General features: G+C 43.0%; 1 protein-coding gene across 1 annotated transcript in view; it reads left to right on the forward strand.

The window, feature by feature from the left end:
- Positions 1-25,579, forward strand: part of KCNU1 (potassium calcium-activated channel subfamily U member 1) — a 201,110-nt gene that overhangs the window by 35,882 nt on the left and 139,649 nt on the right. The window contains exons 21-29 of the mRNA XM_074808175.1: positions 752-976; positions 1,440-1,593; positions 6,094-6,106; positions 7,116-7,204; positions 10,969-11,108; positions 14,476-14,664; positions 14,971-15,074; positions 15,754-15,889; positions 16,440-16,553. Coding sequence (XP_074664276.1) covers positions 752-976; positions 1,440-1,593; positions 6,094-6,106; positions 7,116-7,204; positions 10,969-11,108; positions 14,476-14,664; positions 14,971-15,074; positions 15,754-15,853 — 1,014 coding nt within the window. The 3' untranslated portion in view covers positions 15,854-15,889; positions 16,440-16,553. The remainder of the gene's footprint in view (positions 1-751; positions 977-1,439; positions 1,594-6,093; positions 6,107-7,115; positions 7,205-10,968; positions 11,109-14,475; positions 14,665-14,970; positions 15,075-15,753; positions 15,890-16,439; positions 16,554-25,579) is intronic.

The raw sequence follows: 25,579 nt of genomic DNA on the forward strand, positions 1-25,579 counted from the left end.
TGTAATTGCGCATTTCCTCTGCAGATTTCAGCAGTAATAGTTTTTCCAATTGTTCCTATAAAATAAGCTATAAAATAGATTGTGTTTTTAATTGTTTAGCTTCATTCAGCAGACTAATCGTTGGACTTCAGGCATGTTACATTAAATACAGCTAAAGGTTTCATTATTCAATTTAAACTAATCTAATTAGTTAGAGACAATCATTTAATTTAGTTATGATTCTAATCTCTCATCAGGAAACTTCTCCCTGACAAAGTCCCTTGTTTCTCTTTGGAAAAAACCTGCCAAAGAGTGAACATCGCAGGGATGTGCTGACCCCGCAGCTCCTGGTTGGTAGATGTGGACATGAGTGCGGTGGCTCTGACAGGCCTGGGTGGTGGCCTGGGCCATCCAGCCTGCCAGCCCCGAGGCACCACGTGAAGCAATACCCACTCCCCAGTATATTTTCCCAGAATAAATAGCTCGTCTGAGAAATATGAACAATTAGCCAGGAAAAAAAGCACCAGGCCAAAGTTGTATTGTTGCCTTGTTCTGCATTTTTGATGTTCTGTGCCAACATACAGGAATTTTTCACTGCTGTAGGATACACTTGGAATCCAAATACTTAAGGGGAGATACTTCTTTTTATATATAGTCTCATTCTAACCATAGGTGTTACACAGCTAAGAAATGGTTTAAGTCTTTCTGACTGAAGAGAAAAATCTAAAATAAACCTAGTAGCTGGTTTAGCACAATTCTGTTTTAAATTTAGAGTTGCAAGGACCAAGCAGCGCTGAACCTGCAGGATCACATTTTGGTCTGTGTCTTTGGCGATGCAAGCTCACCACTGATTGGGCTGCAGGACTTTGTGATGCCCTTAAGAGCTAGCAACTTCATTTACCATGAGTTGAAAGACATTGTTTTTCTTGGGTCTTTGGAATATCTGCAAAGAGAATGGAAATTTATTCAGAACTTCCCAAAGCTGTGGTTATTCTCAGTAAGTTTTTTTTTGCATATTCTCTTTCCCTCTTCCTTCCTTTCTCTAGCTCTCATGCACATTTCTAAATACATTTTAAAACTTCTTGATGATAGCACAACTCAGATTCAAAAAGGACCAAAATTATCTCAGGCTCTAGACTTGAGCTTGAATCCAAGATGTTGTTGAAAAACTTTCCCTCCTTAAATATTTATTTTCTTCTGGGGAAGTCTTGGTACTCTTTGGTTTCCTGCAAAACTACCAAGAGGCTAATCCTGATTGGTCAGAGAAGAAAATTCACAGGTCTAGACTTGCAATTTATTGGATACTTCATCATGTCCAAAGTTGCTCAAACTTTGGAGATGTTTCCAAAATACATTTGTGCCAGTGGAGTTTGAACAAATTTAATATTCACCTTTTCAAAGATCCTTAATGTTCAGCTTTCTCAGATTTCTCCTTACCACTGATTCTTTGGTTTTATTAGGGTAATGCGCTCTCCTGTGCAGATCTGAGGGCAGTGAAGGTCCAGGATTGTGCTGCGTGTGCCATTTTGTCTTCCAAGACCACTGCTTCAAGCAATCCTTCCCTGGTGGACACGGAGAGCATCCTGGCCACGCTGAACATCCGATCCATGCAGGGTAGGTCCCGCTCAGCCCCACCAGATAAGCATTGCTTCCTTTGGCCTGTGAGCTCGCTGATGCAGCAAAAATGGAAGCTAAGGGAGGGAAGAATGAAAGGGTCACTTGTCACTAGTCTGAGCCACAGCCTGTCTCTCCTGAATATAAATATGCAAGTTAAAAGAGCCAGAAGTCCATTTTGGTGTAGCTGGCTGCACAGCCTGGTCCGGTTTCTGTAGCTACAGGTATGTGAAGGAAGGAGTGATAAGCCAGCAGTGCTCCTGGAAATATTCCAGCTCCCCCTGCAAATTCTGAGTGAAGCTTCAAGGTTTTCAGCAAAGAGACCATGGCTGGAGGATAAATGGTAACCGGTGTTGGTAACTGCTGTATTATTTGCAAAAGCACATGTGAGTGGAGGTCCCTTCCATCTCTCAAAAAGAGAAAAACCAACACCTTTCCCGTGAGGCTTGATAGGGTGGGTGCTCTGTTCACAGACAGACAGAGCCTGTAGCTCAGAACTGCAATGGAAGCAAAAACGACTTCAGCCCAGTAGAATATTTATTGCGTCTCTTCCTCCCTTAATTTGGCGAAGGAGCTAAGATTTGTCCTCCTCTTGAGAATGTGGAGTATTAATTAACTGAAGACGGGCTGAGAAATGGATGGCTCTCCTAAGTGTTTTCCCTATACTTTATTATCATTCTAGGCTTTTAAAACAATGGCTGTGCCAAAGAAAAGATTAGAGTGAGGCAGAGACAGGGTTTTTTTTAATAATAACTAGACTATCTCAATGTACAGTGTATACAATCAGAAAAGAAGACAAATTATTTATAAGGTATATTTGAGTAAGAGGTAATTGTGACTTGAATAGATTACTTTTATCTAATGTGTTTATTGCTACATAAATATAAAGATGTATGGAAGTCTATTGATTGTATATAGAGAGGAAGTAAATAGTGTATGTACTTTTATATATATAATTTATGTATCTCCATCTAGAGTGACAGATATAGATACTGTACCTATTGCATCTTTATACCTACATATGGAAAAGAGAGAGACTCAGAGCAAAAAGGATATTTCATCCTATCAATCACTGTCCTGCTCCCCTCCAGCGTTTTTTGTTTTATCACTCAAACTTGTACTACATGCAGTGCAGAACTCTGAACTACAGTGTGCGTATGGAAAATAGAGATGTGAGCATCTGTTCATTGAAACCTTCCCCAGCTGCCTTACAGAGTTCATACTTGTTTCTCCTTGAGGTGGTGGCTTTTGGCTTGTGTTGTCTCCTTCCAGCAGAAGACCTCAGGGACCTCACGCTGACGTAGGTGTGATCAGTTGGGTAAGCTGAGGCATGGCTGGTTGGGCAGCTTAGTAGGTGTATCACTGTCAGAACCATCACCACCTGCATACTCAAAGTCTCTTTTTTTAATCCACAAGCATATATTTCTTTCCCTCATTTCCCTTGGGAAGATGGGCATGTAATGAGTTGCATCAGAAAAATGGATCTTGCAGATTTAAAATCTGTTCAGCGTCCTTGCTATCGTGGGAGACAGGAGAAAAGTTTATTGGATCATACTGGAAAAACCATAATCAAGTTCTGTTGTTGCAAGGTCCCTGAGAAGAGTATCAAAAGGATTTCTGCTTGTGCAGAAAGAGGCAAGTAGACAGAACAGTTAGAGCAGAGACATGCAGGACAAGGTTGTCTGTGTATTACAGCCAGTGCTGTGTGTCCGCGCATCAGAACCAGACCAAATCCACAGTTCCTTTCAGGTTGGAGCAGAGATCAGGATTGCTTGGTCCTCTGTCCAAAGCCTGGGTAAAGCGTGGCCTAGATATTAGAACAGGGGAATGGAAATCAGTGCTTCTGTGTTGCTTTTCTGTCTTCGAGATGGGGCGGGATCAAATGACTCGGGTCATTGCATCAAAGCTGCTTCTTACTCCTTTGCTGCGCATCCCTGGCAGCTCCTAGAGGCAGGCTGCTCCTCAGCACAGAGCCCCATAACAGTGTGTATTTCCCAGGCTTGTTTAAAGCCAGATAAATTCAAGCTCACAATGTAGCGATACACACATACAGATTATTCTTATTACCCATTACTGTGATCAGTTATTTCTGAAAGATTGATTAAAACTAGAGAGGATAGATTCTGTCACCATTTACTATAACAGCACTGTCTTACTCTAGTTGACAAAATACTGTGTTTCTAAACCCACTCTGGTTTACTCATTTTAGGTATTTCACTTTGCATATTTATAAGGCACCTGTTGCCTAGCTCGGATGTTAGTGAGTTGTTGCTCCATAAGCTGACTACAATTCCAGTCTAATAAATCTTTGGCTACTCAAGTAGGGCCATTCCTCAGATTTACAGTGTTTTCTGCAGACAGAAATGCAGTGTTCAGTTACAGGGTACCATCATCAATGAATAAAGATATATTTGCAAAATAAGGCTAAGACACAAGTTTTACTTCTTTCTCAAGTCAGCCATTAAATCTGCTGGTGTAAAAATAAGCTCTCTCTTCTTAAAGGCTCATTAGATGAGTTGCTAAAGCCAGCCCATTTTCTTCTTTGCTGCCATAGTTATTTATAATTCTAGGACCAAAATCTTAGGTTAGGATTCTCATACCAGAACGAGTATTCAGATTCAACTGCAAGATTAAGCTTAAATCTTACATTCTTTAAGGTCTTTGTCTCTGAAGGTCTCCAGCCACGTTACAGATGTATGTGCCTATAGGATAGCAAACTACTCCTGCGTTGTTGCCATCAAATTTTGGATCAAGGTGCCCAGAGTGGAAAGAGAATGTACATGTCCCCACTCCCATTGTTTCAGTCTCTGCTCTCCCTCCTGCCATTGTCATTTGTAGGAATTCAACCCCAAGAAGACAAAATTTTCGCTGATAAAGCAGCTCATCTTAGCTGGTCCCAATGGACTGGATGGCCTCCAGGTGAGATAGTTCATGGGGGTCAGAAAATGAGGAAAGTTTCAGGGAAGAGATGTACAAGCTGGGAAAGGATGGATTTTATCAGAATTTAATGCTTTCTTTGTGGGGAGAAGGAGTGAGAGTAGCGCCACTGGCCTTCTTTAAGTTATGTAAGAGCACTGAAGACAAACACAGCTAGAAAAGAACCAACTAGAGAGTATCAAGAAATTGTCCAGACTCGGTGGCTGTCAAGTTGGCTGGTAAGCAATAAGAACAGTGAATACCAGTAATGTAGCCAGGCTGTGCCCGTGCCCATCAGAACTTGGTGCTGGTTCACCTCTGCAGTAGTTAATTACAGTGTAGTGGTGAAATCTGCATTTTCCACCAGTGTAGTACATGTACCAGGGGATGCTTTCAGCTGCAGAGTTGCAAACTCAGTGGGTTTAGGAAAATCCTTTCTATCTGTAGGAGAAAAATCTAGAAGTTGTGCAGAAAAGGAAACGGGCAGCAGAAGCTAATGCATACAGGGGAGACCCAAAAGGTACAGCAGTGCTCTGGGTCACGACCTTGGTTTTTTGTAGGAGAAGGGTAAAGTTACATTTAAAACTTGGATCCAAGAAGCCTAGCCTCAGTTAATAGCCAGTTAGTAGCCAGGAGAGGAAGCAGGTAGGAAAAGATAGAATAATAGTTGAGAGAGCTTTCTAAAGCAAGATGCTTATGCAACTATTACCTGATTTAAAAAGAAAAGACAGAGGCTGATGTTTCTCATTTAGGAGTTGCCGTTGCTGATGGGACAGCAGATGACTTGGCTGGATATCCAGCTACCCTGCACACCCAAATCCTTTCTCATCCCCAGCTTTGCTGTGGACAAAGCTCTAGCGGTTTGCATCCTAACCAGAGTGGAAAGTAGTTACTTGGATGGAAGGCCCTGAGTTCCCTTAACAGTTCAGATGCCTTGGTAAGCATTGCAGCAGGCATAGTCTCAGTTTGGAGACTGTAACAAAGCCCAAACCAATTGCATTTCCTGTGGTTTTAGATTTCGCTGTGAGCGTTTCACACCCAACAAACCCAGGCCTGTTCTGCACGTTACCTCTCTCATGGGGTAGAGAATTAGACAGGTCTTAGAGAACCAGACCCACACAGAGGTAAACATGACTTACACTTGCAAGAATGAGCATTTACTGGGGTCAGTGCTGATGCCAAGGACTTCTAGTCTTTCCCATGGAAAAATTTAGGTTTTCCAGTAATGCTGTAATTATCACCCTGTCATGTCACAAAGCAAACAGGTTGGCAAACCGAGGTACCAAACTAAATAATCTGTGGCATAATCTAAACATATAATGGTAATTAAATCTGACAACTTAATAAGATACTGAAATTCAAATGTACAGTAGTAATCTACAATTAAGTAATCTTTTGTAATAGCACCCTGCCAGTTTGTGAAATTTCAGGTAGAGCGCTGTGTACTGTTTCATAGCAAAAATATTGACATAAGGAAAAGGTATCCAGGCAATGATCAGACAGACACTCAAATCAGCCGGTACTGCACATGGAAGGTGCAATAAAGGCAATGATTCATTTCAGGCATTCAGTTGCTGCCACTAGTGCGCATGCAGAGATGCTTTGCTGTACTTGGGAAGGACTTTTTCTGCTGTTTTGAGGGATTGTGGTGCCTGACATCTCCAGGGAGGTTTTTGGCAGCCCACTGCCTGACCTCAGAGGTGGTTGATTAGAGCAGCAGTCTGTCTAGGACCCCCTTAGGGTCTCAGATCTCCAATACTCACGTGCTCCTCTGAGCAGAGAGGATCCATTGCACGGTATCCGAACTGGAAGAAGTTTCATTTCTAGCAAAATCTTTAGTGGAGTTTAGATTCTATAATTTTGACTTTGATATGTCTTGTGCGATAAGTAGTATTATTAACACTCAGTTACCCAGATGCGGTAGCGAAGGAAAAACTGAGACATAATGGTAAGGGAGACAAGATGGGATGTGATCAAAATGCAGAAAGCAGACTTCAAATTGGGGCTGATTCTGCAAAATCAGCTAGCTGGTGAGAACTGGGAAGAAATAAGGACACATGCTTCTAGGAACTTCTGGATTTCTCTTTTAAGTCTTTCTGGTTGGCAGGTTTTTAAAAAATGATGGTATATGCTTTTGCCTTCATTCCTACAGCACATGTCCCATCTATTTATGTACAGCCTTCTTGAAGGGGAAGGAAAAAACACAACCCCCTCCCTCAAAAGCCCTCTGAGTGCAAATTGGCTTAGTGGGGGCTTTGTGCCAAACAACACTGTAACCAACACTGCTGCTCCACAGAGGGTAATTATATTTTAGTTATGATGTCAATAAGCAGCTCCCAGGAGAGCTTTTCTTTTTTAATCCTTTGAAGCTCTGAGTGAATAAAGTGAGCCTTGGAAAAGCAAACCAAGGCAAGAAACTTTCTAAATATAGGAACGCTTTGGGATTTTTGCATGACAATGACATTTTTAGGCATAGGTAAGAGATTTCCTGCATTTGTCAGTCTGAACCATTGTGCCTTAGTTCCTTAGTTTTTTTCCTTTTTTCTTTTTTTTTTTTCCCCTTTCTGCTTCTGCTAACTCCCCTCTCTCCTCATGTTGTTATTGACTGTTTCTACAGATGCTGTTTTCAGAGCAAAAGCATTGGGGAATCAATCACAGCCATGTTATAAAAGGATCCCCATCACTACAGAGCTGAGTAAGTTATTCTTTAGGAACAAATTTCACAGAAGCAATATGCATGCTGCATTATTTATTTACCCCAGGCCCTTTTTAGAATTCACAGGCAGAAAGCGACAAGCACTACATGTCCAAGGAACGTTAAAAGGTTTGACTTAGATGTTAATTCACTGGCTTTGAAGGAGTCAGGATGGTTTATCAGGAGAATAAATATAACAAAGTGTTACAAAGGTCTCGGTGTGTAGCAAAACTCCGAAGCATCCGTTTAAGAGAAAGATAATGTCCTTGGTTGTTTTTTTTTTCTACTGGACTGGATCTCGGGAGATCTGCGTTCTGGTCACATGGCCTGCATTCATCCCACCCATCCTAACGTACTTCACTAAGGTAGATAAATCAGAAGTGTATTTGCCTGGTTTACCCTTACTTTCAGTGGAGAAACAGGCATCACCAAAGGCAGTTCTGCCCAGATGAAACCCAACTTGCCATGCTTTGGCTGTGCTTTCCTCTCTGTGATGATTTTAAAAACCACTGAGAGAGACTGCACGATCAGTTTTCACCCCACAAGAAAATGGAGTGAATCAAGGCCTAATTCTCTCTGTTCCCACCCTCCCCTTTCTGAAACACTGGTGATGGTTCCCTCCTCCTCTTCTGCATTTTGGGGGTGGGTGCAGGCTTCCTCCTTGGTGCAAGTGGCTGTGAAAGAGCAGAGCCTGTTCCAGACGGTTGCAGTCCGTGCAGAGTCTGCAGGGCTCCGTGCGCACGCCGAGGTGGGCAGAGTGCGGGCAGCTCACTCCAGAGCCCAAACACCTTTGTCCTTATTGCCCAAGGCTCAGCCTCTCGAGCCTGCCTTCATAACTGAAGTAACCCACAGAGTTCCTTCATGCTACTCTTGGCTATCTTTGTCTTCATCTCCGGATGGTTACAAACTGGATCTGTTAATCAGGAGAATGTGCACCGATGAACTGATTACTAGTACCATAGCAGCCAGTGTCACACCCGAGTGGTGTGGCCGGGCTGCCAGTCCCGAGGGACTTGCATGTTTAGCTCCATTTAAAGTGCTGACACAAGAACATACCCATCAAATTAGCATAGCATGTTGCTAGGCATCATGATTGGCCCCTGACTCACTCAGGCTTTTTTTTGTTTGTTTGCTTCTTTCTTTTTGATGCGGTGCTTATAAATGCTGTGTGGACTCGGCACATGTGGGGTCCGTGCTTTCCAGTCCTCACCAGGTTTGCAGCTGGAACGGGGCTAGTGAGCAGTCTTGGCCTGTAGCAGGCACTGGCAATATTTTATTTATATGAAGCTCTGGTGTACTGCTTAGTCAAAGCTCGCACCTGGTGAGCTGTGTCCCAGAAGCAGTTAAGCACCTCAATGGGCTATTCAGCCCTGTGTGCTCCTTAGACTAAATCACTGAGGAGCTACTGCTAAAAAAAAAAAAAAAAAAGGGCACAAAAGAATGATAAGATAATTATGCCTCATCCTGAGTAATTTCAGAACTCTTGAATTTCCCAGAGTGATATTTGGATATCTTGTGCTGTGGTTTAGGCTTTTATTTCTGCTGTGTCCAAAAGTCTCAGAAATGTTTTGAGCTGGCTACTGAGGCCCAGCTCCTCTGAGAAGATATTGTGCAGTCAAGCTAACGTCTTCAGACAGGCATTGCACCCCTGTGATTTCCCTCCAGGATGTGGTGTGTCAGTGGAGGGGAAAACATCTGCAATCTGTTGACATGACTTGGATTTTAGTCATGTCAGATCTTTGACAAAATAATGAATTGAGCCCAGTCCCTTAGCACATGGATGCCTGCCCTTGCTGTAGTCTTGAACAGCATAGAAATATGTTCAGAGTTACAGGGATGGGCTAGGAAGCGAAATAACTCCAAGAATTTAAAACCTGGAAGCACAAAACAGCTAATCAAAACCAGCTGGAGCTCTCTTGTGATTGAATAAGCTTCCTGTAAGTCCCTCTGGTAGACCTTGATGTAGACAAATGCTCACTTTTGTGCCTATCTCTAGAGACAAGCTGAGAGGGGTAACACTTGTGTGCCTTAGGTTGTAAGGGCTTTGCTCATTCCAGACAATTTCTTATTTCACAGCACACTGAGTGCTGACCGAGGGTCATCTATAGCATTTGGTGTGTCTGACGCTGGACCAAAGCAGCAATGCGATACGTACCGCTAGCACTGTTGCTGCTCAAAACCTGTCCTAGGAGAAGCTAACACCCTCGTACCTTCCACTGAAATCCTGTCACCGCTGAAGTCAGTAGGAGTTTTGCAATTGATCTTGACAGGCGCAGGAAGCAATGTGGTATCTCAAGGACTACCAAGCTTGACTTGCCTCTGCCAGTTAGTCTGTGACCAGGATGGTGTGCCAGAGCCCCCTGAGCCCCAGGGCCGTGCCGTGGCCCCGGAGGGACAGAGCTGACAGAATTAGCTGAGGGCCTGCACTCCTCTGAAGGGGGCTGGGTATGAATTTTGTCTTGAGGAGCGGGAGAGTTGCGTATCGTCATGCTCTGACATGCTGCTTGATGGTGAGAAACACAGAAAAATAAGAAATGTTAAACTGGGCAAGGCCCGTTAAATGCCAGGCTTTGTGTGGGGCTTCTCCGGGCCCAGATCCACCACGCTGAGCACAGTTCAATGTTCCAAGCGTCTGCTGAATTGGTGAGTTGGTCAGTGGGCTCAGAAGCGTGTGCTAAAAGGCTATTCCTTGGGAAAAATGGATTCTAGAAACCCTTGCTGTAAGGAGACAGAGATCTGGGAGAGAAATAGCAAAGTGATTTGTAAAGTAATAACAAATATGTAAAGGAGAAAAAGAATGCTAAGGAGAAATAAAGTGGATCCCTTATTGTGGCTGCAAGACCATGCTTCTCATACCCAGACTGTGTAAGCTAGTCAGTGGAGTGGTTCTGATTAATGCCAGATGCAGGGCCAACTCTAAAATCCAGGGTGGGTGAAATATCTGTATTGAGAATGCATGGCTGAAGGATGACACCAAGACTGCAAGACAACAGAAGACATTAATAGTATTGTGATTCAGGCTGGTTTTAGTCATCTTTAAAAATGATGCACTCAGATGCTTCCTGACCCAAGGGGACATCATAGAAATCAGTCATTACTCACATAGAGTTAGTTGTGCTCGCTCTCTATTTTTTAATGCTAAGATATGGATTCTTGATCTCAATTCCTCTCAGTCTCCTGCTGCGCTGCTGTCATTCATCAGCATTCTTACTGGTAGTGCTGGAGTGCCAGGACATACCTAGCATGTTCAGTAGCACAGCAGGGGCCTGCTGCCTGGCTGTACTTAGACAGTTCCCTGAAAATAGAAAAGAAAGTTAAGGAGGAATCACTTTCAGAGAAGGGGAATTCTGCAAGACTGTCTCAGCCAGTGAGAAGAAGGCTGAGAAACTAGTGAAGATCCCTGTAATAGTAGGACAGCTGTGGAAGGGACTCTGTAACCCCACTTTAAACCAATAGAAATAGTAATTGTATTTATGTTGTCAGGAAAATGAGGGGAAGAAATTAGATTATTCCTCTCTTTTTCAAAGTGGGTAAATTAATTATGATCTGATATCTTAAAACTTAGTTTTAGGGTTCTGGGTCTTTTGTCTGCCATTGCACAATCAGTTAGCAGCACTATTTTGTTCCTCTTTACTAATGCTGCATGCTGTGGCTGGTGCTGGCCACAGAATGGCAAACTGGATTTATTAACTCTCGTTTCTGATTCTAGATGGCTTCTCTCTGTTGCTAAGATGTTTCCTCTTTCTTCCTTCCTTTCCCAATAGAGTTTTCACCAAACGCTCAGTTCATTAATCAGGCTCCCAGTGGTAATCCTGAGATTCCAGAGCAAGATCAGCTTTTCATCACTGGTGTCCCCGCAGGAGCTATCTTCTCAGATAGCTTCTTGAATTCTCTTTTGTCTATGGTAAGTAGATGCATCACATCCTGTCATACTGAGTGGCATCGGTGTGTAACAAAGTGATTACCAGCCAGGGTAAACCCACTTAATCTAGCCCTAACAATGGTCAAGGCCACGTGTGTCAGAGAGAGGCACTGGAAACGTTGCAGAGATCAGTGATGTGATTAGTTACATGGTGCCCTGAGAATTATACATGTCTCTTCCTATTTAAGCAATTTGCTAATCAGTGGGCCGCTGTGATTCCTTGGGGTAGTGGGTTCCATACACTGAACAGCAGCTCTCAGCTCCAAAAGACACGTCTCTCAATATGTGCTATTAGCAGCAACTCTCCCTGTTGTTGATGTACACACAGAATTATTTGAAGAAACTTTTAGAGTGTTTTCATAGGTTCCTCCCATTCCCAGCTCCAGAATATTGACAGGCTACAAAAGGTATTTAAAGCCAGTCTGATTTATTTACTTTTTGACAACATGATGTTACAATCAGTCCCTCTAAGGGAACTGCAGTCACTGAAGCCAGAATTGCATTTGACACCAGCTGGCCCCTTGGTGGAAGCTCCAGCGTTGATGCCAAAGGCTGAGAAGATTATGGGGATTCTGAATTCTGACCCGTTCATGTAGAAAGGAGTTTTACAAGCCTGGCTGGAGGTGCGTTGGTGAGCTGGGGAACAGGCAGCTTGTACTACCACCACTTTACCAGAGCAAGCATGGGGATAAATGGAACATTTAACTCTTCTCATCTGTCCGTCTGGCACGTAGGCAGAAATTCAGTGGAAGTTTGGATGGAAAAATCTATTGAACTCAATGGGAATCTCCCAATGGCTGTTTTCTGAAAAGGTATAAACCAGCCACTGCCGATCCACAGGACCACATCAGATTTTAAAAATGTGTATTTTGATTCTCTGTAAATTCCTGGCAGTGTGTTCTTTTAAAATCATTTGCATCACAAAGATTGGATACATTGCACCCAAACGGCAGGAACAGAGGGAATGTGGTGATCCCACCCTGGTGACATAATCATTTTAAGTTACTGTCAAAACTGAGTGATACTGTTGGTGGTGACACCCATGTGGGTCACACTTTGGTGGAGTGAAGCCAGGATTCTGACAGCCAAACAGCAGTTCAGTTCATAAGCTGGCATTTCCAAAACGGCTGCCTTTTTCTTCTGAAAGGACCTTTCTTCCCCTTCACCCCGATTCCCCATGCTGCAGTCAAGTTCCACACGCCTTGCTCTCAGCTCGTGTCCAGGGGGATAGTGCTTGGGTGGCAGTTTTACAGAAACTGAATAAATACAAAACAAATCTCTCCAAGGGATAAGCAGTCCAGAATAAGTGTGTCAAGTCCAGTTATGCTTTTCTGAGAAGGCTTCAGTGTTAGGGAAAGTATTATATTGCTGCTACTCACTGATATGTCAATCAGCCAGATGGTAATTAATGACTGCTAGTGTCAAGTGTAGAAGTAACTCAAGACATAGCATGACCTGTCTTAAAGGATAAAATTTCACTCAAGTGTAAGATTCCAAGTCTGTCCAGGAATGATCAGCCTTCGACTCTGCTTTAAAGTAGAGGGGCACCTTAGGTTGGATTCAGTCGTTCTGTAAATACAGGGAAGATGGAGAAAATACCCTATTGCTTAACAATTGCAGTATTGGGGAAGAGACACGTGAACTGGAGAAGAGAGAAGGAAGGGAGGCTTCAGCAGTCTGATGTCACCTCCTTTTGCTGTCACTGTGAATATCTGTTGAAATTCCTGAAGGCACTCAAGACAGGAGTGCTGTTTCCTTTTAGCTTGAAAGGAGACTGGCAGAAGAATCTGAGTGGCAGAACGTGGTCTGTAGAGTGAAACGTTACACCTTGGAAGCCTGAAGGAGAACTGGCATCTGCTTCAACATGACTCTTGGGGTCTCAATAGGCAGAAAACAATTCAATGAGCATGATCATTATGGCTCAGGTACTCTAATGAGCCCTGAATTCCCTTCCTGATCCAGCTGTGGGTTCCTCAGCTATACAGGACCAGTTTTAAAAGCTTAGTAGCAACACGAGTCAGGGGGACAGCACTGCTTGGTGATGGGAGAAGGTTTCTAGCCTTTGCTGTTGTGTGCAGAGGTGTTCCCAGGAAATCTGCTTGTATGAAGCTGTAACAACCAAACAACAACTGGTGAAGAAGGTAACATCTCACGGGCACATTACGGAAATGTTGCTCCTTTAAAGTCAGCTTCAAGACCCATTCCAAACGCAGTGTGTTATTTCCTGACTACGCACACATGCTCACCTCTATAATTTCCCCGCCTTTCAAATTCCTGCGATGTAACTCAGCAAAGAAAGTACAGAATGAGGGTGACATGCAAATCCTATTAATTCATCCAAGTATGGAAATGCAATCCTTTTGATGTCAAAAAGTACAGCAATGATATGTTAAAGAGCTCAGCACGCTTCTGTTAAATATGTAAAGCGCAGATTCCCCCGAAGCTGTATCACTCCTGGATAACCCTGGACTATAGCTCCTTACTTTAAAAGACTGAGAATTACTCTAACAGCATTATACCCCTTTGCCCGACAATATGGTCAGATGTTCTTAAGCGGATTTGAGTTCAGCGTGGATTTAGTAACACCATTCCTCCTCTGCAGCTTGTTTAGTTTCTTTACTCAGGCAAATGCAGGTGACAGATTCCACAGAGTGGCTCTATGTAGGAAATGAGCTTTTGGAGAAAGGGTGGAAATTAAGTTATTTGATGCACTGAAGGCAGAGGAAACTCTTTTAGATTAAAAAAAAATTAAAAATAAAGACTCTAGGCCTTTTTTTGCTTTAGATCTGAATTTGAACCATGGTAATTTTTTTTTCCAAAAAATAGACTGAGATAAGGGCACAGAGAGGTTTTCAAAACAATATGGCAACTACAAGGACAGAGTTTACTCGGGCACCTGCATCCAGTAGGGCTGGGCAGGCAGTCATGCTCCTCAGCCTCACCTTGTACAGTGTGCTCCTACTCAGGTCACACCCCAGAGCTGCTGCCTGGTCCTCACACAGACAGACACACAGGCACACACACAGACACGCACGTGTGCACGCCCGTCCCTGCTCCGTTTGTGCTGTTTGTGCCTTTGAAAATCTCCCGTTCGGACACAGCTTAGTGCATTCTATTGCAGGAGCAGGGCTGGGATCTTCTGACTGCTCTTTGAAGCTGAAATGGGCTAAGCAGGTGATGATCCATAAATATTGTCAGAAAACTTTAAACATAATTAAGGACTACTTTAAGTATGCGAACAACTCCAAAGTGTCTGATCACTTTCTCTAGGTTTTCACTGGAAAACTTGATTTCCTTTTCCAAGGCATACTCTTTTGTCTTTGACTTTTCATTGTCTCTTGCTTTCCAGACATACTACAACCATCACATCTTGGCTCTGCTGCAGACTCTGGTGACCAGCGGGACGAGCCCAGCACTGGGGGAACAGCGGCTGGAAGAGGGCAGCAGGAGTCCTGACGACGTGATCCACGGGGCTTCCCGACTTGGATGCAAACTGGCGCTCCTGCCGCTGCCCAGGAGGTTGTTAAGGGGTTTCTTGGTGAGTTACATCACTGCGCGGTGCCTCCCGGGCCACTTCCACCCTTGCTGCTGGTACGTTTGCACTGTCATTACCTGAAGTCGAGCTTCGTTCAGTTGAATCTCACTATGTAGCTTGAGCTGTGTTTTGAAGAGATAAAGATGTCAGCCCTTATTTATGGGGGACCAGTCATCTCCTTTCCTTTCTTTCAAATACTACAATACTAAAAGTAGTGAACAGTGATGATAGTTGGCTAAATAAGTATTGGGCTGAATTGTCCTCTTTGGTTCCTTTGAGATAAGAGTGGTTTTGCTTCCTTTATAGCAGGAGGACTCCTTTGGAGACATTTACTGCAGAGCTTTAGACTTGTTTGGGATACTCTGCTTTGGGCTCTACCGCCTGATGGAAGAGCCCAATCCATACAAGAATAGGCAAGTATACTTGATCTCAAATTGTACCATAAATCAAAAGATAGTAGTTGTGACTTTGAAGTTAGGCTTCTGTTATTGGCAACCCGAATTACTTATTTTTGTCTTGGATTTAGACATTCTTCTTGGTAGCTAAGGCCATTTGAGGCAAACTGGTGTGTGGTCTGAACATGGTGCTTACTGGTGCTTGTATGAGATTCCTTTATGTTCACTTAAGCTGTGATTTATCTTTACAAGTGAGCCTTCTGCATTAGAGAGCTCTTGGAGCATGAAGTTAGCAATGCTGCTGAGGGCAGGGATTTCAGAGAGTTTGCAGGCAGAGAGAACCTTCTCATCTAACCTGTTCTACTCATTGATTCTTCCAATTTCAAGATTTCAGTGATTGCTTGATCTTCAAGATCTCCTAGAGAGGCATTTAATCTTGATTTAAAGATTTTGAGCAATCACAAAATTTATCACATCTTTCAGTAGCTGTTCCAGAGACTAATTAGCTTCATTTAAATATATGTATCCCATTCCTAGGTAAAATTAAACCTTCTGTATATAGTCTCATTGTTGCAAAGAATTCTGCACATGCAATCAGTCATTGCAAAAAAACCCCTACAGCTTTCTTGCTATCCCAGACACTTAGTTCAAAGGCCTCACAAAGCAGCCTGAACCTCACATGCTACTGCCTTTTCAGGTTTGTGATTGCTCGGCCTGCCAGCGATTTGAAGATGCTGTCTACAGATCTGCTGTTCTGCGTTGTTCCATTCAACACTGCAACAACTGATGACCTGTGATGTGGGATGGAAGGCAGTTACCAAGCAAGAAAACAGGTAGCACAGGCACCTTCATGCCAGAGTTAGAAGAGATTGTGAAATGCCCTGCAAATAAAAAATTGCACAAGTTAGTAAGACCCCCACAATGACTTGTGTGTGTTCTTGTTTCTTAGGAGTGGCAGTTTGAATTTGGCTAAACATTAACATGAGGTTATTAGTGAAAACAATATTGTTAAGCTTTAACAACAAACATACCAGAGTGTAAAATGCTCTCTCTGTGAGGAAGAGGGCAAACCCTTGAGTTTCTGCTCAGCATTGCACAGAACAGACCCAGCTATGAGACATGAGGACTCTATTGAGTTTAGAGATTCTCTGCTGAACTTCTCAAAGTTCCAAGACTCCAGCACACTAAAATTCAGTTTTCTTGCAGCCAGAACTGAAGATGCTGCATTGATACACATGAAAAGAAACAAAAAACCAAGCAAAAATTGCCCATGAACACGTTCCATAGATCAGGTCCTGCCTGTAAGTTATAAAGTCAGTTGAGGGAAGGAGACTGTTGTTGTTTGGGCTTTTCTCTCTCTCTCTTTCCCCTAACACTAATTAGGTTTGAAAGACTGCAGCTTGAGTCCAGATACCACATGCCGAGAAGAAAGGAACCCAAACAGCTGACGCAGAGTTCAGACTAAACTAACTGCAAGCTCCCCAGGGACATCACAAGGTAAACCTGATAGTCTCTGTCATTTACAATCATTATCAGGCAGCTGAGTCTCTGTAATTTTACTAGGGAGCCAATTAACAGATCCTTGAAGCTCAAGAATAAGGTCTTGGTCTTTTTTCTATTTTAGACAGGAAAAATGGGAAAGTAAGTCTTTGTTTCAAATAGATACTCCAGAGGCTTTCCTACCCATGGGAATGGTCAGATCTGGGCTTGCACTTTTCCTCTTGAGGAATGAGGTAAAGCACCAAGCTTAAGAGTCAAGCAACTGGCCTTAGTGCACAGCTCTTGAACAAGCTGACTGTGTAACCTTATTTAACTGTATCCTAATGCTGCTTGCTGCATACAGGGAATATAATAATACTTATTAATTTAGATAATGAGAGCTTTGGGAAAAGGACTGTCTCTTGTGATTTGTTTGGCCTAACATAAATAGGTACTAACTTAGGACGGGACATTTAGGAACTCGACTCAAACAACGGGAGTAAAAACCAAGAGAAAAGCTTGGACCAAAACTCCAAATGGAAACATATCTGCGCTTGGGGAAGTTTGGAGTTTGGATTCAGGTCTGAGCCTTAATGTGTTGGACTCATCTTTCCTGGAACAAACTAATCATACATTTTCAATTTAGGACAGATTGCAAGTAGGAATCAGTGAACCATTCTTAGAGCAAACAAAATACATAGGAAGCATGCTTCCCCTTTGCCAGCCCTTTGCAGACCTGAACTTGAGCCAAGACAGTCAGCTGATCTCTTGGTAGGAGTTTTTTGGCCTAAAATCACCCGCTGTATATACAAACTTAGATAAGAATTTGTGCACTGGATTCTGTTTACTCTCTGGCAGAACAAGGCTTCAATAATAGTGTCTCAGTCCATTCCCTAGCATGCGTTATTTTAAACAGACAAGGCAGTTAAAAGGGGGAAGGAAGAGCCTGGGCAGGCTTTGCAGTCCCTTGACTGCAAAGGATACCTCAATCTAAGATTCTGCAAGCTTTCTATATTGTCATCATCTGGACTTTGCTTTATTTTCAGCTATAACTCAGTCTAAGCGGGACACGGGCGCGGGGGGGTAACATCCCTTTTTCTTTCTTATTGTTCCGTTGCTTTTAAATAACTACATACGCTTGGACCTCTGTGTTCTGATATTAAGCAAGTCTTGTGCAATGTTAAGGCATTTTTATCAAGAAAACTGCAAGAAATACTGAAACCTGTTTACTCGTAACTTCCCTGAGTGTGTGAGAAACTCAGACTATCTTGCCAGCAAACTCTTCTTATCTGAAATCATCTGCTTTTCCTAGAAAATGGAGGCAAATGCTGAAAGCACTCCTCCGTGATTGAGATGCAGGACATATTAGTTCCAGCTTTAGGGCACCAAACACTGGATGTACCACTGTGTTACTCCAGGCCATGTACTTGGTGTAAAACTGTTGCAACCCCTGGTGTCTCTTTCTTCTTTCCATTAGAAAGAGAGGTTTGCAGCAATTGCATTTTTTTAAACCATTCCTTCTCTCCAAGGTGTCTTAGGTGCAGGGCTGGGGGTGACGACACGTGCGGTGCTTTCCCCGCTGGCAGTCTCTGTCTCTGTGGTGGGAACGTGCCCATCTCCAGTCGTACAGCGTTGCCAGGACAGTGTGTTTCCAGTCATTTAACCTGTAACTGCTGGAGCGTGTAACTTACTGGGGTAAGGTGGAGTGGGGAGAGGTGAAGGGACCTCTTTCACTTTGCCTATTCCACCTTTTTGTTCAGTTGCCATATCTGAGCAAGCAGTTCTGCTTCTCAGGAAAGAAGGAAGAGGGAGAGAAATCCTAAGACAGGTAAAAGCATTAATGGGTCAAGGCCTCCTTTGCATAATTCTATTATCACCAGGAAGATTCTGCAGTAATCATGTTAGGCATGTGCTCTGGAGCATCAAAGTGACTTGTCTTACCTTACTTTTTGATGTTAGACAGGTATAAATGCTTTGTACAGATGAGGCACCTCAGACAGCTGATCAAGAAAGCCTGTGCTGTTCAGGCAAAGCAAAGGCCTGTTTTGCTTTTTTCAAAATGTCAACAATGCCACATTCTTCCAGCAAGGAATAATCTCTGTTGTCACAAACTGTGAAAAGCAAAGGTGTAGGAGAGAATCTGTGTGTGGGTGCATGCAAACATGCTTTCTGAAGCTACCACCTTTGAATCTTCAGCAACAGTATCTTCTTGAGCATTGTTTGGGTCAGACGTTTATATGAATTCAGCTCCTGCAGTGAAAACCACGGCGTGGTACGCAAAGCTGTTATGGGATCTCTGCACTGTAGATGGCTAATCTGCACCCATTCTAAGCTGTAAAGGTCACCTTAGTGTGTGGGTGGTGATTAATATTAGTAGGTTTTACTTTTTAGCTGTGTTACCAGAGTCTCCAATTGAGTTCTGAAACTTATTGTGTCGGATACAATCAGAAGTAGTCCCTGCCCCTAGTGAGCTTAGGTGGTTTATACAAAAAGGAGTTGTAAGGGAAGCAGAGGAGTTGTAGTTTGCTCAAAAGCATTTACCAGATTGGTGGAAAAGATAAAAACAGAACCCAGATCTCCTGATTTCTTGGCTAGCAGCTTTCCCACTAGGCCATTTTGCATTTCTGCTCTCAGATCTCAGCTCGTGCTAACATGGTCGCTCCCCTGCCAGTCTGTCTGGGGACTTAACAGTCTCTTCCAGAGGTGGCTCAAACAGTCTTCATGGAGCACTCCTGATGACTTACTTTTCCATTTGTTATAAGATGGTCAGCCTCTTTACAGAAGCAGACAAGTATCATCATGCTTTCAAACGGGAAAGTAAGTTACTTGAGATTACCCAGTAGGTCAGCTGTCTGGCAGTTATGTGTCTTGTCTGTCTTGTCAGCTGGGCCGCACTGTCGTTTCAGGCTGTTACGTGACGAATGGAGCCAGAAATCTCTCCAAAGATGCGTGCAGGGATATGTAGACTCTGCAGAGACTCAAAGATGCTAACGCACTTATCCTAACACAGGCATCCACCTGGATCCGAACGCTGCTCAGGGCACACACACCGAGACGAACACAGGCCTCGACAAAGAGCACTTGCCCATAAGGAGATGAATATATACATCCAGGCCAGGGTGGTTTTCTCCCTCCTCCTCCTCCTTCCTGGAGTCAGATACAATCCAGCAGAATGAGTAGTGAAGGGTGTCACTGCTGTGAGCTGGGCTGGGTTTTGCAGTGCAGCATGCTGCAGGTGGTGACTGACACATAGTCAATGAGATCTGAGGAGAATCCAGACTCTATAAATGTTAGATGAGGCAGGCTGGGCATTGACAAAAACAAGAGGTGGCTGCAAACACCAAATGTCATTATTCTCTGAGCAGGGATGGTGAGAGGCCTGGGAACTTCCCATGGAGATTAACTACTTCACAGCAGGATGAGGAGCTGTCTCCTGATGGGAAGGGACATCCTGTTGTCCTGAGAACACTTGGGAGGAAGGATGCATGACAGCAGGAGTAGCTTTTGAGAGCATACACACAGTTTCCTGCAAAGTACGTATCTTGTCTGAAAGATGATTTTACTCTGCTGAGATAAACTCCAAACACCTAATGGTTTAAATTAATGCCAGAACAGAAGGAGGTGTCTCTTAGTCATTAATTGGCAGTGGGTTCTCTAGCCTCTTCCTCCTGACGGAAGGGCTCTTTGCTGCTTTCCCATCCATCTACCTCAGCTTACTCTCTTGACCTGCCACCAATGTACCATAAAGCCATCGTCTTATTCCCCACCGTCTCTCTAGCGGCCAGTTATAAAGGGACTAGAGCTGTTTAACTGCTGATTGCTTCTCTACTTGCAGCAGGAGGCCATGCAGAGTGAATTAGGTGAGCTAACTGTATTAAGCAATCTGGAAGTGCATCATTAATGCTTCTGACACTTTTTCTGTAGTACACATGTGCCAACTAATAAGCATCAGTGACTGAAGTTTCTCCATTTCCCAGAAAATAGATGTGTCTAGAGCAGTGAAAGTATAGACACAGCCCATGGGGCTCTACCTCCCCACAAGTTGAGATGCTTTTCCGAACTCCTCTGTCCTGGGCATGGGTGGGAGTTGCATGGGGATAGCGATTAGAGTTGGCTGATGCTTCTAACTTCTGCTAAGACTTTAATGGAGAACATGGGGTTTTTGGGGTTGACTTTTTTTTTTTGGTGACACAACAGGATTTTTCTTTCCAGCCAGAAGGAGGAGCCAGATCAGTCATCACTGTGACTTGGAACTTGGTTTTCTTGTAAGGTTTTCTGCTTAAGAAAAAAATGCACCCCACTGATATTCATTCTTTTCCCTTTGGGGCAAGGGGAAAGGAGTATTAGTTCTTTGTGAAAGAGAAATGCATTTTTTAAGTACGTCTTTTTTTTTTTTACAGAAGGTTACCAGGGTTGAGGTTAAAGGTTTAGTTCTCTTTCCCTCTCATTCTCATTCTTGAATAAACCCATACCTTAAAGAAAGCTTTAAAGAAAAGAAGTACTGCTATGACTTGATATTGTGACTCTGTCAAATATAATCTGAGCAGTAGGCATTTTTCTCTCTCCCTTCCTCTCACCTTAGTCCTGTTGAGCACTCTGCCAGCAGTGGAGAAGCACATGTACCCAGGTCCTTCACTCTTCTATCAGAGCAGGGGCTGGCACTTGCCAGCAATGAGCCTTTTGTTTCCACCAGTCTTATGTACTTGCTTATCCAGGCAACTACCAAAAAGAAGCAGAAGTCCTAAATGCCAGACTAATGCATCAATCATAATTCCTGAGCTGCCAGCAGTCATGTAACTGCTTAAAGACCTCAACAGCCCTCTGGCACTTAAAGAAAAAAATCATCTAATTAATCACAGGTGAAACAGCTTGGACTTGCTCCAAAAGCCCCTGAATTTACTGCCAAGCTTTGATGCTAATTTTCCTTCTAAGTAACCCCCTAAAGAAATTTACGATTAGGTAATTAAAGTGATGAATAAAGAGATACTTAGAAGAAGGAGGGAGAAGAAAAAGGAGGGGAAAGAAAATCAACCTTGAGTCAAAAGCCTTAAATCTCCTCCCTTCCTCAAAGAGAAATGTTAGTCATTTTTGCACATGCATTGTCTCTGAAAATTGGGTTGGATTCCCACAGGAGGATTGAGAAATATTCCTTAAATTAATGTTTGTATAACCAAATAAAACAGAAAAGAAGGAACTCCTAAACAGATTGTAATGTCAAGATGGTTGAGGGGAAAAAAAGGACTTGTGGCTTCTCTCTGAGAATCATGTACTGTACAACTTTTGTCAGAAACTGCCTCATGCCTTTTCCCCCTAGACCCCCCCTGAGGTCCATTTATTTTAAAGGTAATTAGATACCTAGGAATACCATTTAATTAAAAATGTAGTGATATCTAATTAAGAACTTCAGAGCATCTGAACAACTTTTAAAAGTCTGACCATAAGTTCTTAATAGGTCACAAGTCCTGTATAATGCTTTTCAATGTCCTCTCACATTCTTTCTCTCAGTTTTTTCAGAGGAGAAGGAACTAAGTAGCCTTTAATTTGCATTTTTTCTTCAGGCAAATATACCACACCAAACTCAACGTAAGGAGTGCGTGTTTAAACAGAGGGACACGTGCTTTAAAATGTTGATGGTGCCTAGATTGTTTCCACGGAAGATGAATAAGTGGCCCCAAAATAGAGGAGGGGGGAAAAAAAAAAAAAAAAGTTCTAGTTTCAGTTCCAGGCTGCTTTTTTTTTAATTAAAGAAAAAAAAAAAAAAGAAACAATCCACAAAGCAAGCATGTCACTATCCAGGGATTTGCTACTGGCTTTTGGGGACAGTCTTGGCTAATTCTTTCCCTGTGGCTAAAAGCAAGTCTTAGGATCCAGGAAACTTCTGTACTGGCCCATAAAATGAAAAGTTATGGGGGGAGGGCTGAGTTTGGGGTGGGGAGTTCTGTAAGATTTCTTTGTGGTGGTGGGAATATTTTCCCTCCAGGACTACATGTTCCTTTGCTTTCTGCATTTTGATTCCAGGCCTCGGAGTGGCAGGAAGCTGCCGCACGCTCACCTTTGCTCTGTTCTGGGAGTGTGCCCAAGACTCTGCGTCGCAGTACATGATACACCTGACCTTTCTCTGTTAATAAATGCCTGCTGACCCCATCACATGGCCCCCTCTGCTCTGCCTGGCACTGAGGGAAGAGCTGCTGAATGATTTTTGAGGGGACCAGAGAGGATAAAAAATGAGAAAATGGCAGATTAGATCTGAGGTGACAGAGATGAGAAATAAAAGCCATTAGAGCCCATTTGCAATGTGCCCTCATTGAGTCAAGTTTCAAGGTGTTTTTCCAGATTATTAATAGCCTGACAGCAGTTTTTGTACAGGAATCTGATACAGGAAATAACACTCATGTATACACACTGCAGTGTAGAGGGGAAAGTAGAGTCCCCTCATTTATTTACTTGAAGAGATTTGAAATACAGCAAACCAGCCAGCTGGGTTACAGACAAAATAAACATTCTCCATTATAATCGTGGCATCTTCAGACACACATCTCTATAATAATGCAGAGGTATGAAAGGAGCTCTCATAAACCTCTGCGCCAGCCTTTGCTGTCTGCACAGTCTGGGCTGCATTCAGAGGGGCTCTGCTGAAGCCAGAGCGATCTTTGGAGTGGAGTGCATTGCTCAAAGTCATTTCAGGCCTTGGTTAACACCCCTGAACCTGGGTCCTGTGGGCCACTTGGGCCACTTAAAATCTCCCAGGGATCTAATTTATTCAATGTGGCATGCTTCTTTTAAAACTCAATCAAGCACCGATCCTAAACAGATCTTTCCTGTCTCGTCCCCCACTTATCTGAATTATCTCAGTCTTCTCAGTGTGATACCGAGTGAAATAAAAGCTAGAGAGGGAGGGGCGAACAAGAATACTTCAGCATGTGGGAAAGAAAGGTTGAAAGATTCCCAAAGTTATACTTTGTTGTTGCATGCTTGTAAAATAGAAATACCAGGTGGGTAGCGCTTTGAACTTCACAAGGCTTTGTGGGACTGAGTTGTCAAATATGAGTAATTGTAGCTTTCTTCATAAACAAGGGGTGGCACAGAGAATTTGACTGATACAGTTCATAATGCCTAGAGGCCAAACAGACATTCAGCTGAAAGAGAGAAGCTCTTCGAACATCATTAGATGGTGATGTCTGCTTGTCTGTGTCTGTTGCTTTCTATTAAACTTCAGTTTTTACTTCCTCATCTCATGTTGCAACCTAACTCTGCTTGTGAGTATTACTGGGCAGAAGTAATCAAGTCTGCATCTACATTGCATAATACATGGTAGAGGTAGCCAAGCTAATTACCAGTGAAAATGGACAACAACCAGTAGAGACTAATTTCACCCATTTTTTTTCTGCTCCTTTCTGAACAGCCTTTAACATGCAGCATTGTCTGGGAGGATGTGCTACCACGCAAACAAGCAACACTCCCTACAGATAAAGAATTTTCTAGCGGTGGTTGCACAGCCTTAACCAAAACAAAAGGAGCCAGCCCCTTCCCTTTTTTCCATGGTCTCATAATTTATAATTTAGCCATAAATGTAGTTTGTATGCTGGCAGTCTTAGTCAGTTCTAGGTGCACTTATAAACCTCTGCCTAGCAGAAGATAGAAATGAACTTAAAACACTCGGTTGCTTTCTAATGAAGCAATATCCCTGCCAGGAGGTCTTTTCCAGGAGATAGATGAGACAGCCTGAAAATCCCCTTCAGCATTAGGGTCAATTACCTCTTAGTGGATCCACATCGCCTAAGGTGCAATTGAGCATGTGCAAATCCTGCTTATTTTGGTAAACCTTGTGGATGCACAAGTATTTCCAAATTATGTATCATAGCGGAAAAAAACAATACCTTGACAAGGAGTCAAGGCTGAGGACAACAGTCTCCCACCAGGTCTTGCTTTCACACCCTTACAAGTGCTGTGTAACTCGTAAGAAGTGTTGAGAAGCATTTGTAATTCCTTACTCAGCACTTCTTGGAGTTCCATGTACACTGCGAGTTGCTCTGGGAGCCAACAGGTTCTGTAGCATCTTACCTTCTTGATCCAAAGACTGGTGTGCAGTAACTCAGATTCCCTACAACTGCACTTCCAGTCTCCAGTAGCACTAACTCAGCACTTTGTGTTTTCCAGTGAGGTGAGTTAGGGATCAGGCACTTTGCTCTGGAGGTTTCCATTTGAATAAGCCTATAAGACCTGGAACTGTGTGTCTGCAGAGAGCTGACTCCACGTTGAATCGGTCTGAAAAGTTTTCTCTTAGGGGTTTAACCAGTATTTCCCTTGTCTCTGCATTTTGTACAGTGTCTTATGCCATTGGTCTCCCCCTTTTTATTCCCGAAGCTGCTGCTTATAAATACAACCTGTCTGAGCTCTCATAGGATGCCCAGTATTACTGCATCTGACAAGCTCTTACTGCTGACCATAGACTGCTACCTACAGTGTAAAGAGTTTGTGTTTCTCAAGATTTAATTAAAACTTGTCCCTCACCTTTTACTATAACTAGTTGTTCTTATTTTCAAATGAAAATATCATTTTCTCTACATGAAGAAAATGCTTTCCTTTTAAAAATATATAAAAAGTGTCTTTTTCAAATGTTAATTTTTCATGCAATTTTTCAGCAATGTTTTTCATTGACAATATTCTCCAAACTGTAATTTCTTAATCAGCTTAAGACTGAAATGGTAAATCATACTTCAGCCCTGCAAGAGAAAACATAATACTAACTCCACTGTTGAGATCTCCAGCTTGTAAACTACTATCCTTCAGGATGAAAGGTGCCCGTATAACAATAAGGCATTATTACACTTCCTTTATTACTTTGTACACGCATAATTTACTGACTGCTAAAAAACCCCTGGTGGAATGTCTCTTTGATGTCATCTGTCTTGCCTAAGTAGTGGTTGCTGCTTGCTTCTTTCCTACCCAACTAGTTGTGATGCTGCCTGTGGCAATTTCAGTGGCTAAATTCCTTCCTCCAGTAAAATCTTAACTAGTTGAACTGAATCTTCAAACAGGTCCAC

Source organism: Strix aluco, chromosome 28 (genome assembly GCF_031877795.1).
Source record: "Strix aluco isolate bStrAlu1 chromosome 28, bStrAlu1.hap1, whole genome shotgun sequence".
Classification (NCBI taxonomy): domain Eukaryota; kingdom Metazoa; phylum Chordata; class Aves; order Strigiformes; family Strigidae; genus Strix; species Strix aluco.